The sequence below is a fragment of the Schistocerca gregaria genome, chromosome 2 (genome assembly GCF_023897955.1).
Source record: "Schistocerca gregaria isolate iqSchGreg1 chromosome 2, iqSchGreg1.2, whole genome shotgun sequence".
In the NCBI taxonomy this organism is placed as follows: domain Eukaryota; kingdom Metazoa; phylum Arthropoda; class Insecta; order Orthoptera; family Acrididae; genus Schistocerca; species Schistocerca gregaria.
The window spans coordinates 754,461,598-754,475,243 of NC_064921.1; the positions used below are offsets into that span (position 1 = coordinate 754,461,598).

Consider the following 13,646-nt stretch of genomic DNA (forward strand, 5'->3'; position numbering starts at 1 on the left):
TTTCCCCAAATAACCCAACCCTAAATCAGGATGGCCGGACTCGGGTTTGAATATCGTCCTCGCGAATGCGAGTCCAGTGTGCCAACTACTGCGCCACCTCGCTCGAAAATTAAAGGCTACTTTTGTATAACTAATTAATAAATACGCTCTGTTTCGTGCGGAAACTTTGTTACAAAAGTCATGGCTCGGTAGCGTATTCTGCAGATACTTACACGTCAGGTGTGATCTTCCTAACGGGCTGCTGAGGCAGCACGACGGGTGCTGGCAGTGGCTTGGGAGTCGATCGCTCTTGCGAGAAGCGGTGGGGCGGCGCCGCGGGCAGGACAACCTCTGCCGGCTGAGGGAGGAAGGCCGGCGGGGGTGGCGGAGGCGGCAGCGGCGCCGCCGTCGTCGTGGGGGCGGAGGGCTGCCCCCTGGACTGGTGCCCGAAGCGCTGCAGCACGGGCGTCGCCTCCTCCGGCTGCTCCGGCAGTCTGAGCCTCGGGGGCGGTGGGGGCGGCGACGGGGGCGTGCGCGGTGGTGCCGACGTGGAGGTGGGCGCCCTCTGCTGCACTGCGAAGCGGTGCGGAACGGGCGCGGGCTCTACCGGCTGGTCGGGCAGGGTTACCAGCGGCGGCGGCGGGGGCGGCGGCGGAAGCGGAGACGCGGCGCTCGGGACGGCCGCGGGGCCCCTGGAGGTCTTGGAGACCAGCACGCGCGCCCTGCCCCTGGCCGGCGGGTCGGTGGAGGAGGCCGGGGCGCGGCGCACCACGGACAGGGGGTCCTGTGCCGCGCTGGCGTGCAGGCACGCTAACGACACCTGCACATGCGACACGATCATCACCGCTTACTGTCAGTAGCTCACTTATTCGAACAGATTGGGGCCATATCCAGTCCAAAATATTGGAAGTCCGAGTATAGGCATGTTTCCAAAAATATTCATATGAATGGTTCAAATGGCTCTGAGCACTATGGGACTTAACATCTGAGGTCATCAGTACCCTAGAACTTAGAACTACTTAAACCTAACTAACCTAAGGACATCACACACATCCATGCCCAAGGCAGGATTCGAACCTGGTCGAACCTGGTCGCGCGGTTCCGGACTGCAGCGCCTCGAACCGCTCGGCCACAACGGCCGGCCGAAATATATCTCGAGCACTCCCAGATACTTTGCCGTCGTCACTCTTATATGCAACACCCTCACCTCTCAGTTCTGTTCGGACACCACTGACGCTGCTCTGCGCCCCTTCCAAGGGTTTAGCGTTCTGGAGCCGCATGGTATGCTTTTCACTGTGTTGCAGCACCTGACTTCATAGATTCTTTCGATGAGTGCAGTATTCTTCCACAAAATTTCCTTTTCCTTAAGATGCTTTTCTTATCAGAGAATTACGTAAAATCATATTGAGTTCTGGGTGGATTTATTTATCTGTCAACAAAAAAATGGTTCAAATGGCTCTGAGCACTATGGGACTTAACATCTGAGGTCATCAGTCCCCTAGAACTTAGAACTACTTAAACCTAACTAACCTAAGGACATCACACACATCCATGCCCCAGGCAGGATTCGAACCCGCGACCGTAGCGGTCACGCGGTTCCAGACTGTAGCGCCTAGAACCGCACGGCCACGCCGGCCGGCTATCTGTCAACAGTTTTAGTTACAAAATATGCGTATTTTCTGTCTGTCTGCCGGCTATTCATATGAATGTTATTAGGAATGTAAGATACTAGGTCATGTTGAAAAGTAATGCCTCCAAACTTTTATATGTGAAAAATCTTACAAGCTTTTTTAAAAAATAAAACTAACGTTTTTAACATTCTATATCTTCTTTATGGCTACATATTTGCAGTCCTCTTCCGCTAGAAGGCTCAGAATTTTAGCGTGTAATATGGCGATGTGTAACATAACTTTGTCGGTGCGTGATAAACAGCGGGCTGTAATCGAATTTCGAATTCAAAGAGATTGCCCACGTGTGGCAATGTGAGGCTGCAGCCTAGCGCTGCGACGTCTGCAAGATTCCGGCGCCTTGTGTTCACTCTAATCGATCATCATCCGCACAGTCCCCATTTGGCCCCTTTCCATTTTTATCTGTCTTCAAAGCTTAAAGCACATATTTGAGGACTTCACTTTGATACTGACGAAGCGGTGCAAGCGGCAGTGAAGTTATGGCTCCGTCAACAAACTCAAACATTCTACAGTGACGGTATCTACGAACTACTCTCTCTTTGGGAGCAATGTGTTCGTCCCCAGGACAACCATGTTGAGAAATAAATATGAAGACGTGAAGAATACATATGTAGAATGTTAATAAAGTTTGTTTTATTTAGAAAGCCATAAGATTTATCACAAAAAATTCGGGGAATTACTTTTCAGTACGCCCTCGAGCAACGTGTGTAGAGGTTAAAAGAAAACCTGTATGAAATATAAAATTATATGAAATACTGTACAATATAATTTAAAAACATGTCATGTAATGATCTTACAGTAAAGAACAATGGGATTAAGAAAATTAAAGTTAAAATAAGATTTCGAAGATTACACTGAACAACCTTAATGCACAGAGGGTATCAAAGACTTGGCATCAAATGTCTAGGGGTGAAGACCATTTCAGGGGGAACAACTTCTGTTACAAATTGCTCCCTGTCGCTCCCCGGCGACATTATGCGTCCTCTAGTATTGCTCTGCGGCGTGCACACCTCATGTTTGTTGCCTGTAATCCAGTCACCTGAGGGTGGGGGATAGGACACAGGAGGTAGGCCCAGCAAAATTAAAGTTCCTTATTCGCTCATGAAGTATCTTTATCCGCTCAGGGATACTCATTCTTGAGGTCATCGTACTGAAAATCACTCAATCAATTTACTGGGGTAGGTAGTATGCAGCACACCTGGTTAGTAGACCTTGCTAGCTCGGTGAAATCTCGTCGTCCCAGGGCCGGTGAATATTAAAGGACGCCTAGCATCGCTGGGATGGTTTGTCGAACATTTTGTCTCGAACAAATGCTGTTCCTATGAAGTGATCTATCACCACTAGACGTCTGATGCAAGGACTTTGAAACAACCCTGTATACGCCCTACTGCAAATATACATTCTAAAATGTGCACGAAACCGTCTCTGTGAAAACACCAGATTTTCCGTTCTCCAAAACAGTCTAAATCTTTTCAACGTACAGCATCTCCATTTGAACTTTCCCCACACATTTTTCTGATAGAGCTATTTTGTCGATTACGGAATCTGAACACCAGTCCAGTACTGACCTTGAAATATGTTTGGCATAATTTATCTGTAAATCTTTACATTGCTGCGTGAAGCTCGATCATTTTTACATGAACGACGACAGAGCATTGGTATCTGTGCCAGGTAAACACAGCATTACAAGTGGTTAACATATTTTTACTGTTAGATCGTTTTCTTTTAGCAGAAAGTATTAATTTTTATTTCAGTTTTTCTGTTTCCAAAATAGTGGATATTAATGCCATACTCTGTCAAACACTCTAAGTGGAGGTATCGTTGTGTATTTTACCGAGCATTCTCGTTTTATCTTTTATATGTAATAATCTATATTTACTTTTAATGCTGTATTACTGTAGTACACTTCAACCAGTCTCAGGACTGAAGACCACAACAACTGTTCGAGGGCCAGTTTTGTCCGCAAGCGCAACGTTTAGGAAATCTGTGTAAAATGACATTGCCTTATAATTTTCATGCAAGAGGTCTGACAACATTAGCTTTAAGTGGATCGGGTCCATCCTGCATGAACCACTGGTTTTATAATTGAATCCCTTTTGCAAGAAGCTGAGGAACAAAATTATTACGCAGCATGTTTAGATAACGTTCACTGTTCACTGTGTGGTGTAATGCACCTTTTCATGAAATGCATTTTGTTTATTAAAAATTGCATGAAGGCGAAATGTGCCTCATTTGAAAACCAAACATTGTTCAAGAAAACGTCTTGATTCACAGCCCATTCAGCGAATCTGATTCTTTAGTGTTTCTTGTCCGTCTTTAATTTACTTTGTATGGATATAAACGCAAATCAGTTTTGAAAATTCACTGTACAGATCATCTTGAAATCCCAAGCTGTACTGCAATTTTCCTTGTCGATTTGCCTGGTCTTGTCAGTAACGTTGCTGTGACAGCTTCGACACACTGTGGGGAACGAACATTGGCCAGGCCGTTCTCGCTTCCTCTAGCACTGAACCATTACTATTAAGTGTTTTGTAGCTTATACGTACTGTTTCAAATTAGACTGTTCTAAAATGTGCACGAAACCGTCTCTGTGAAAGCACCACATTTTTCGTTTCATGAAAAAATAACACAATTTCAACCCGCTGTTCAACAGTCAGTTTTCCTTGGTCAGCCATCTTGGGTCGATGCATGAGCAGTGCACTTGGAAATAAAAGAAACTAATCTCCATCAGCGATTCTCACTTCTACCAATGTAACAGAAAGTATCAAATGATAACCTAAACAATTAATGCCAAAATAAATGTTGGATGATTTCGTGCACAACCCTGTGTATGTGGTGTGATTGGTTCTAAGACGCAGGATTATTTGAAGAACAGAAACCAATAGGCTGTAGTAGTACACAGTGGATGTTCTCCAGATACAGAAACAATTTTTCATATGGGATGGACAGCATTGTAAGATTTGTCGCTGGCGGTGCTGTTTTCTATCGGGTATTATCGTTGGACGCTCGTCCAACGCTCGTGAGGAACTGGAGAAGAACTTGAACAAAGTTTCAACTTCGTGGAACGAATGGAAGCTATCTTTAAATGTGGATAATAGCTGTAGCAAACAGAAAGGACGGCATCGTATGTCACTATATGATTAATGGTGAGCATTTTGAATACCTCACATCGTATAAGTATTTAAGTGTAACACAAGGAAGCGACATGAAACGAGGCGATCTCGAAAAACTAGCATTAGGGGAAGCAAACTGTTGGAAGGCTTTTGGGAATGTGCAACGCACGTATAAAGAAAATCGCATACAAGATGGTAGTACGTCCAGTTCTACTGTTGCAATGTCTAGAGTTCTTATCAGGTAGGTGCAACAACAGACATCGAAAGATTTCAGAGACACCTTTCTAGGATCGTAACAGATCGGTAGAAGTTATACAGCAGTGCTCGGGGAACTTAAATGGGAATCCTGGAAAGAAAGACTGCGTAATTCTTGCCAAACCCCGTTGGTAAATTTTTAGAATACGTATTCGAAGAAGACTATGCGGACACTATGATGCACTATCGTATATCTCTCGTAGTAACCATGACAGGAGAGATAAGGGTACGTACGTAATTTTCCCTTCAATGTGCGAACTGAATAGCAAGGCGAAAAATTGATGTTGTACCGTCCACCATGCTTTATACAATGGCTTCTGGAACACGTATGTAAACGTAGATACAGTAAATACGTAAACTACTTACCAGACGGCCGCAGCACCACCACCATATTATTCACTGGCAGTGGTGTTGTTGACAGGATTGAAGGGAAATGCTGAACATTCCAGTGTTTATTTGATGCACTGAATGGCGACTCTCTTGAAATTACGGCAAATTCTAGATAATGTCCACAACAAAGGCAAAGACTCAAATACTATTGGGTTACAAGTTTAGTGGTAAATGTCTGGAAGCTGTCAGATAATTTAAATACGAGGGGAATAATAGTAGCGTAAGAAATGATACAAACTGAGGCGAGCACCTAAAATCACTAACAGGAAAAATAAGCGAAAGGCTTAGGCTTCTGAAAAAGCGGAGTGCATTTGTAAGAGTGCTGTTCCAGCGTAAGAAGAGACGACAGAGTACAGATCAAACGTTCCTACGATTGTTACAGTTCGTTGTAACAGCTATTGCAGTCTATTCATTGCAAAGAAAAGCTGACAACCTGGCTGTATAAAAAATTGTGCGAACAAAACTAATTCAGTAATCATGTTAACGTATGAGCTATAGCATTGTGCAATATGTACCAAAATAATAAATTTACTCTTTTACTGACATCAGTGTCGTCTGTGTCCCAGCCCTAGATTTTTCTCACTTTTCCATTGTAAGTGACCAGATGAAACTGGACTACAAAACCAACAATATGGGAGTATCTATGCGGATGATATTACGAAATATCTAGAAATTTAGCAGAAACTGTATGACAAACTTTTCAAACGTACAACAGAGAGAGAAGAGGTTTCCTTACATTTCTCACATAAATGAAGTTCATGAAGAACGCAAAGCATTACGAAAATTTTTAACAAAGATTATTGAAAAATTTAGAAATTTAAATATTTTGATAAAGTAATAGAGGTGTAATGGCGTGACGAAGAGGTGACTGAACTCATCAGCAGGATAGAAAAGACCTATCAATTGGAAAACACCTTCGTAAGCTGAGGTTTGTATCTGCCAAGGCAGGATGTAGCATTACGCCACTAATAAAACAAGAATATTCATAAGCAGCCAAATCCCTGGGTTTGATTTTCGTGCATGTGAGAAATCGAAATTATGGGAAGAAAGAATGAAATATAATGGGGAGAACACCGAGATCTTCAAAAGAGAGTGATACACACCATAAAGTGAGTAATGATGATCTGAATTAAAAAACGGAACCATTATATACAACTACGATGGAGTGAAGGCTGGTCTTTTATAGACGTCTGTTCCGAATGAATGAAAGGAAATCTTGGAAGAGGATCTTTCAGTATATATACAGGAATGAAATCGTCGTGTTACAAGAAATTAGAATTTATATGGAAAATGTTAGAATATAGACTATAAAGTACTAGACCGAGTGATATTCACAAAGTAAATTCTGGAATCCCTCCTGCAGAGGAAATCAACGTAGAAAACTAGTAGCTTGATCAAAAACATGGAATTGAAGGAATTATAGGATATCAGAATAATTTTTCCCAAATCAGGGAATATGTGGGTTAAATAATATCGAATAAGAAAGCTAAGGCAAATAAGAATTTTATTCTATCGACAGCAGAAGCGGAAGGAACTGAAGTTGAACTGATGGCAATGTAAAACAAAGTCGACAAATTGCGAGATGTGGGATATAATGGCCGTAATGACTTTCTTTTACTGTTGCCGCGTTTCTGTTTGAAAACAAAAATGCATAAAAAAGCCATAATACTATAATTTTAAAAAAAAGATTTACACATTAAATCCAAAATCTTAATCATCCAGACATCTTAACATAGTTGTAAAAGGGAGTGATGCCTCTTGTTACTTTATGAGTACCCAAGGACGACCCAAATAGCAGACTTAAACGTTTTTGTAAGGTTTTTGGCAGACGTAACACGAGTCGTGGTGTACTAGTGTTGCGTAAGAGAGCTTATGTTGTGTAACGATAGAGCTGCTTGCCGCCTTTTGTTGGTGCCATAGGAAACACTTTCTCTGCCTGGGAGTCGTACCGACACATTCCAGTCTATTTGTGTCTTGAGGAACGGTTCTTACTTCTGTTACCGTGTGGTGCCTTCACAATACCCATCCTGCCGTAACCTTGGCAGGGTTACAACATGGGAGACTGAACAGACACCAGCATGACAGTTTACATTACCATGACCGTTTCTGGGAGTACCGTTTCAATATACGCCAACTGATACCGTTCAGATAATGAAGTACTTTATGACAAGTTTCAGTTGACAGCTTAAGAAAAAAGTACTTCATTTATTTTTTTGCTATAGTTATTTCTGAAGACTTCTGAAGTTTCTCCATGTATTTGCCAATTATCAACACTTTTATCGACGTGATGTATCAGTTTGATTTTTTTTTCTTATACGCCATTACGTATGCACTCTAACCGCCATCGTGCAGTGTGAGGCGGCGGATTTTTCTAGCCATTTCTTGTTTCCTTCAAGACTAAAACAATGGAAAAATTACCGTGTATACACCTCCATAAAAGCAATTAACGTCTCATATAGTGTATTTATCTGAATCAATGATTCGCTGTGTTTATCCAAAAGTAATTCACAAGAAACAAGTCGCCTTCTTGTAACGATTTCCTTTAAGTTTTTCAAACCCTCATATTGACAGAACAGGTACGTTAGTTCTACATCTTCAGATTAACTTGAGAACGAGTACAAACACTTGAGCAGTAGCTACGATGACGAAGTTTTGCAAGCATTTCCCTCTGTATGTACGCTATAATTTCCTAGAATTCTCTGTACAAATCAATGCCTTCCTCTGTAGAGTGGCTTGGCATGTTCATTCCGATTCGTTTCCCTTCTCTGTATTACTTCTACACAGTTAATCAATAAGATAACTAGTAGAGGCTCATCATTTACACACTAATATTTTTCTCTTTCTTATCCGTTAACTTGAGTTCAAGGCTAGCGCAACGCCAGAAGACAACCCAACGCCAGAAGACAACACTGAGATGCAGGAAGACCTGCAGAGGATTGACAGTTGGTACAGCGACTGGCAGTTGACCCTGAACAAAAATAAATGTAACGTTGATATGAAACTTCCTGGCGGATTAAAACTGTGTGCCGGATCGAGACTCGAACTTGCCCGCGGAAGGCAAAGGTCCCGAGTTCGAGTCTCGGTCCGGCACACAGTTTTAATCTGCCAGGAAGTTTCATATCAGCGCACACTCCGCTGCACAGTGAAAATCTCATTCTGTAAATGTAACGCAATTCGCATTAAGTACACTTCGATTACGCTATTGGTGACAAATCACTGAAAGCAGCTACAACCGTAAAATCATAGGAGCAAGATTGGCAGGCGATCTACAGTGGAATCACCACGTAAAAATAATACATTGTAAGAGTAAGCAGATACTAGACTTATTCATTGGAAAAATACTTAAGAAAATGTATAAATGAAAAACAAAATACTGTGTAAGTTCTACAGTATTAATTTATTTAGCTACCCGTTTTTGGCTTAGAAACCCATCATCACACTTTAACTGGTTATCTTCGTCAAAAAAGTTACAATATTTGTCAACAACACTGGAAAATATGTTACTCGCCTAGAATGAGGCACGAATACAGATGCAATACCATCTTTGACAGCACAGTGGCAATGCGATTAAAAAAAGTTTAAAAACTAAACAGTAAATAAATATACATTCCAATACATAAAAAGACGCATTACGAGGGAGTTATACGAATGGGACGGAAATCGGTAGATGTGATGCACATGCGCAGACAAGCGAATAATCTCAATTTCAGAATAGTTGGGTGATTTGTTCACAAGAAAGAGCTTCCCAAACTGAACAAGTCAATGACGCGCTGGTTTACCTCCGGCCCTTATGCAAGCAGTTATTCGGCTTGACACTAATCGATAGAGTTACTGGATATCCTGAATTGTCTCCAGCGATGAGTCCCGCTTCGAAATGAGCCCCATTGACCAACGAACAGTCTGGAGACACCTTTGACAATGGTGGGATACCAGCCTGACTGTCACCCGTTATACCGTCCGACAACCAGGAATGATGGTTTGGGTGCCATTTTTTTTTTTAACATAGCAGAACCCCTTCGGCTGTCATCTCCGACACCCACACAGCACAGCGGTAAGTCGACGATGTTCTACACCGCGTTTTGTTTCCCTTCATGACAAAGGATCCTGGGCTTACTTTTCAGCAAGATAATGCCCACCCACATACGGCTAGAGTTTCTACTGCTTGTTTTCGTGCTTGCCAAACCCTACCTTGGCCAGCGAGATCGCCGCATCTCTCCCCAACTGATAACGTTGGGAGCATTATACACAGGGCACTCCAACCAACTCGAGATATTGGCGATCTAACGCGCCAGTTGGACAGAATTTGCCACGACATGCCTCAGGAGCACATGCAACAATCCTGTCAATCAATAGCAAGCCCGATGACTGCTTGCATAAAAGACAGAGGTGGATTAACGCGTTACTGACTTATTCAATTTGTGAAGCTCTATTTCTTGAATAAATCACCTAATTTATTTGAAACTATAATCATTTGTTTGTCTGTACATATACATCACATCTACCGATTTCCGGTGCATTTAGGTAATTCCTTCGTGGTGGGTCGTTTTCTTTTGTCTTAGTGTGTAAATGGAGCAAATCTAGAAAAACATTAACACTAAAGAAGTGTTGTTTGAACAGTAAATAAATATAAATGAAGCAGACCTGGAAAAGTATTAACACTAGACAATTATTTACTTTGATTTGCTCCGTTTATATTTATTTGTTGTTCATCCTTTAACCTTCTTAATTTCATTGCCATTGCGCTGTCAAATATGGCATTTTATCTATGTTCATGCCTCATTATAGATGAGCAACATCTTCCGCAATATTGTTTACGTATTGTAACTTATTTGACGACAACTGCCTCCACGCTAAATAAAGTAAACAACAGAGTTCAAATGGCCTGATGCGCTTCTGATAAACTACAACAGGTTTCGAAACTAAGCTGCCGATGTGTCAGGACAGGGAAACTTATAGTTCGTATGTGTTTGGATTTATGACAGCGAGATTTTGACTTCCATTACGTAAAAGCGTTCAAAAACGGAGCGTTTCTCAGCAAGCACTCAACAGACAATAAAATAAACAAATGGATTTTGGACTAAACTTCAGTGTAAGATGTAATTCGAGTCTTAATGAGAATGATGTGAGGGTGGTTGTGATTTGTTCAAACAATCGTTCAAATGGCTCTGAGCACTATGGGACTTAACATCTGAGGTCATCAGTCCCCTAGACTTAGAACTACTTAAACCTAACTAACCTAAGGACATCACACACATCCACGCACAAGGCAGGATTCGAACCTGCGACCGTAGCAGCAGCGCGGTTCCAGACTGAAGCGCCTAGAACCGCTCGGCCACCGCGGCCGACGTTGTAATTTGTTGACAGGCGATAAGATGATACATGGATCAGTAAATTTGTTTGCTGAATTTCAAGAGACAAGATGTTAGGTGCGCAGATAACAGAAAACACACTGGTGCGAAATGAAGACCGCATTGGATGGAAAGACCTGGAGGAGGGCTTTAACTGCAAGCGCAAGTCACATTGTTGCTGTTACTGACGATGTTATAAACAGTAGATTTTAACGAAATGGTTGTAACAGAGACCAATTTTTGTTTTTAAATCTATTCTTTCTCCTCGGGTGAAGATCAACCCCTGGTTGGGAAGCGTTTTACAAGCGGGAAGAAGAAGAAGACTGAGGCGACGTGGAAAAAGGTGGGCACGTGGACTGGAGCAGGCAGCTGTGACGTGAGTATGCGACGAACACGGGCTGTAGCAGTCTTAGGCCATAGTTGATATAGATCGCTCATGACGTCATTGTATTGAAACAAACATTCGAAAAGGTGAGTAGTGGCGGAATTCATTTTCGGGCGATTCGTGAAATACTGTTAAAGTTTTCTTTGTATCAGTTGCAGTACTTTCAATAAAGGTCCCTTTATTACAATGACGGAATCTTGTACATCGTTTGGATGTACTGAAAGATATGAGAAAGGAAGTAACATATCGTTCCACGGGTAAAACTGTTTAAGGGAAAAAACTGAACCTTTTTTTCGAGATTAAGTCAATGAATTTACAGGTTGATGTTAAAGAGTGATATCTTTACCAAGTAGATGTGGATGGCCTTCTGTTTGTATTTATTTGTGCCTTAGGATATCTATCTCGTGAAAAATACTTGTAGAAACTTATGAAATATTAATAAATTGCAAGATCTTTCTTTTTTCTGTCTGTTTCGTAATATGTTCTTACGTAATCTCAAAAGTGGCTACAATTTTCACACTGTTGAAGTAGAAAAGAATGTTAAGACCTTTGCTTTTAAAAGGGAGATATTTGTAGGCCAAACGTCTACACAGAGGTTTGAAGTAAACACATTTCAAAAGTCTTGCAGACGTAAGTTAGGATGTAAGTTGGTACTCAGGATCAAGGAGCCGATGAATGAAGAAGATTTTGAGACGAGAGAGTGTTAATATCTAACTGACAGAAAGAGTTTTCTTTGCAATCAACATCTTCTAAAATGTTTCCTATCTTGATAATTTCGGTATGAGTGTAGGATTAAGCTTATAGTGTGTACGAAAAGTTAACATCGTAGATAGAAATTGATGTTATTTATTTGTTGAGAAACAGGCAGGAAACTAAATGCTTCCAGCCGAAATGATATTCCATTTTCTGCCACTGCCGATGCGGTGAACCAAACGATTCACAATGCAACAGAAACGGGAATTCACCGAACAACTAATATTTTGTCACTTGTAAAAAGAAAGAAGTGTCAATACAGTGTTTCAAACTATATTGTGTCCTTTCACCTGGCCAAAAGTAAAAACGATAACCGTCACATTAATATCGGAAGTTTCAGAGAGATTTTGTTAACTTTACTGCAGCATGAGTAATTCTAATGCAACAAGTCGTTCAATTGTCAAAAGCAGTACTCGTTTGAGCTACAATGAGAATAACTCTTAACAGCATAGCAGAATTAGGGGCGTGTGCGGTCTGTACATGGTGTCCCAGGATGAGTGGTGAATATGCAGGGATATGACAAGAACGATCATTCGAAGCAAAGAAGTCTAGTGATCTAAACTGCACACGTTAAGAGTTATGAGCACTTCTCCATCTTCGCTACTGTGAAACAAATCTCTTCTAGGGAAGAAGTGCTCATAGCTATTAAGGTGTTCATTTTAGAGCCAATGTTTACTTGACAATTTTTTGGTTATTTCTTCCTTATTACTTCCTCCCAAAATACGGAAAGCAAAGAGCTTGCAGTGGAAATTTGTTCCGCAGTTTTTAGATGAAGTAGTGCTTGTGGCTCGTAAGGTATACGATTTGGAGCCAGTGTTTATTAGATTTTTTTGCTTCGGCTGATCGTTGCTGTCGTATCCCTGAATAGTGACCATTCCTGCTGGGACACCCTGTAAGTTGGCAGCCGTGAACGGGTACTCACCGCTAGGAGAAGAGGCAGCGTCCTGACGAGCATGTTGGCGACTGCAGCGGCCGGCGCCCCGCCTCCTTAAGTAAGCCCACCCCCGCCTGCGCCCCCTAGCCACGAGGGTGCCGACACCACTTTCACAGCGGCGCAGCGTTGCGCACTCCCCTTTGGCTGTTTTTGTTTCCCGGCAAAGAGTTACCTCTCAGGATGAAGCAACAAAATATAGGTATCAAATTTTTCTAAGAGCCGATGTTGAAAATGTTGCTTTTGATATCACGGTGCAGTGAAATACTTTCATTGATCGTCCTCCAACATCAAATAGCGTCTTTTTTTACACATTACGCTACTGTAAATTAGAAAAGCACGTAAGTTAGGCTTTTCCTGCGATACTCTCCTCGTAGCTGTCAGCGAACACAATCTGGGCACAACCAACGCTTGTCCATGCTTTAGTTTATCGTTGGTCTTACACACTTTGATGTGCAGAATTAAATATGCTGGGTTTCTCAATTAGGAGAGATATAATTTTCAACAAGCCACTTAACTGTTGTTTTGAACAAATTAGTTACAAAATTCTTCGTTTCTGTGTTTCATTTCTCCCATGTAAACAGATACTATGCATCTCTATCTCTGGCGGCTCATCGCTTCCTTCCTCTCCTCTCGACCCTCACTGCCAAGCTGCTTCTTGTTCCTTGGCATCGTGCCCTAGAAATAAAGAAAAGATTTACTTACGCGGTCCATACCATTCGACTTAGATACGCCACATATTACCCGACTGACAGTACATATTAAAACACAAGAGAACAAAAACCGGATTCAGCGAGCGGGATT

The 13,646-nt window shown here is 41.9% G+C and overlaps 1 protein-coding gene across 1 annotated transcript in view; it reads right to left on the reverse strand.

Moving 5' to 3' along the window:
* Positions 1 to 12,936, reverse strand: part of LOC126334944 (uncharacterized) — a 31,357-nt gene extending 18,421 nt beyond the window's left edge. The window contains exons 1-2 of the mRNA XM_049997688.1: positions 12,834 to 12,936; positions 213 to 799 (exon numbers count right to left, since the gene is read on the reverse strand). Coding sequence (XP_049853645.1) covers positions 213 to 799; positions 12,834 to 12,866 — 620 coding nt within the window. The 5' untranslated portion in view covers positions 12,867 to 12,936. The remainder of the gene's footprint in view (positions 1 to 212; positions 800 to 12,833) is intronic.
* Positions 12,937 to 13,646: the final 710 nt, after the last annotated feature.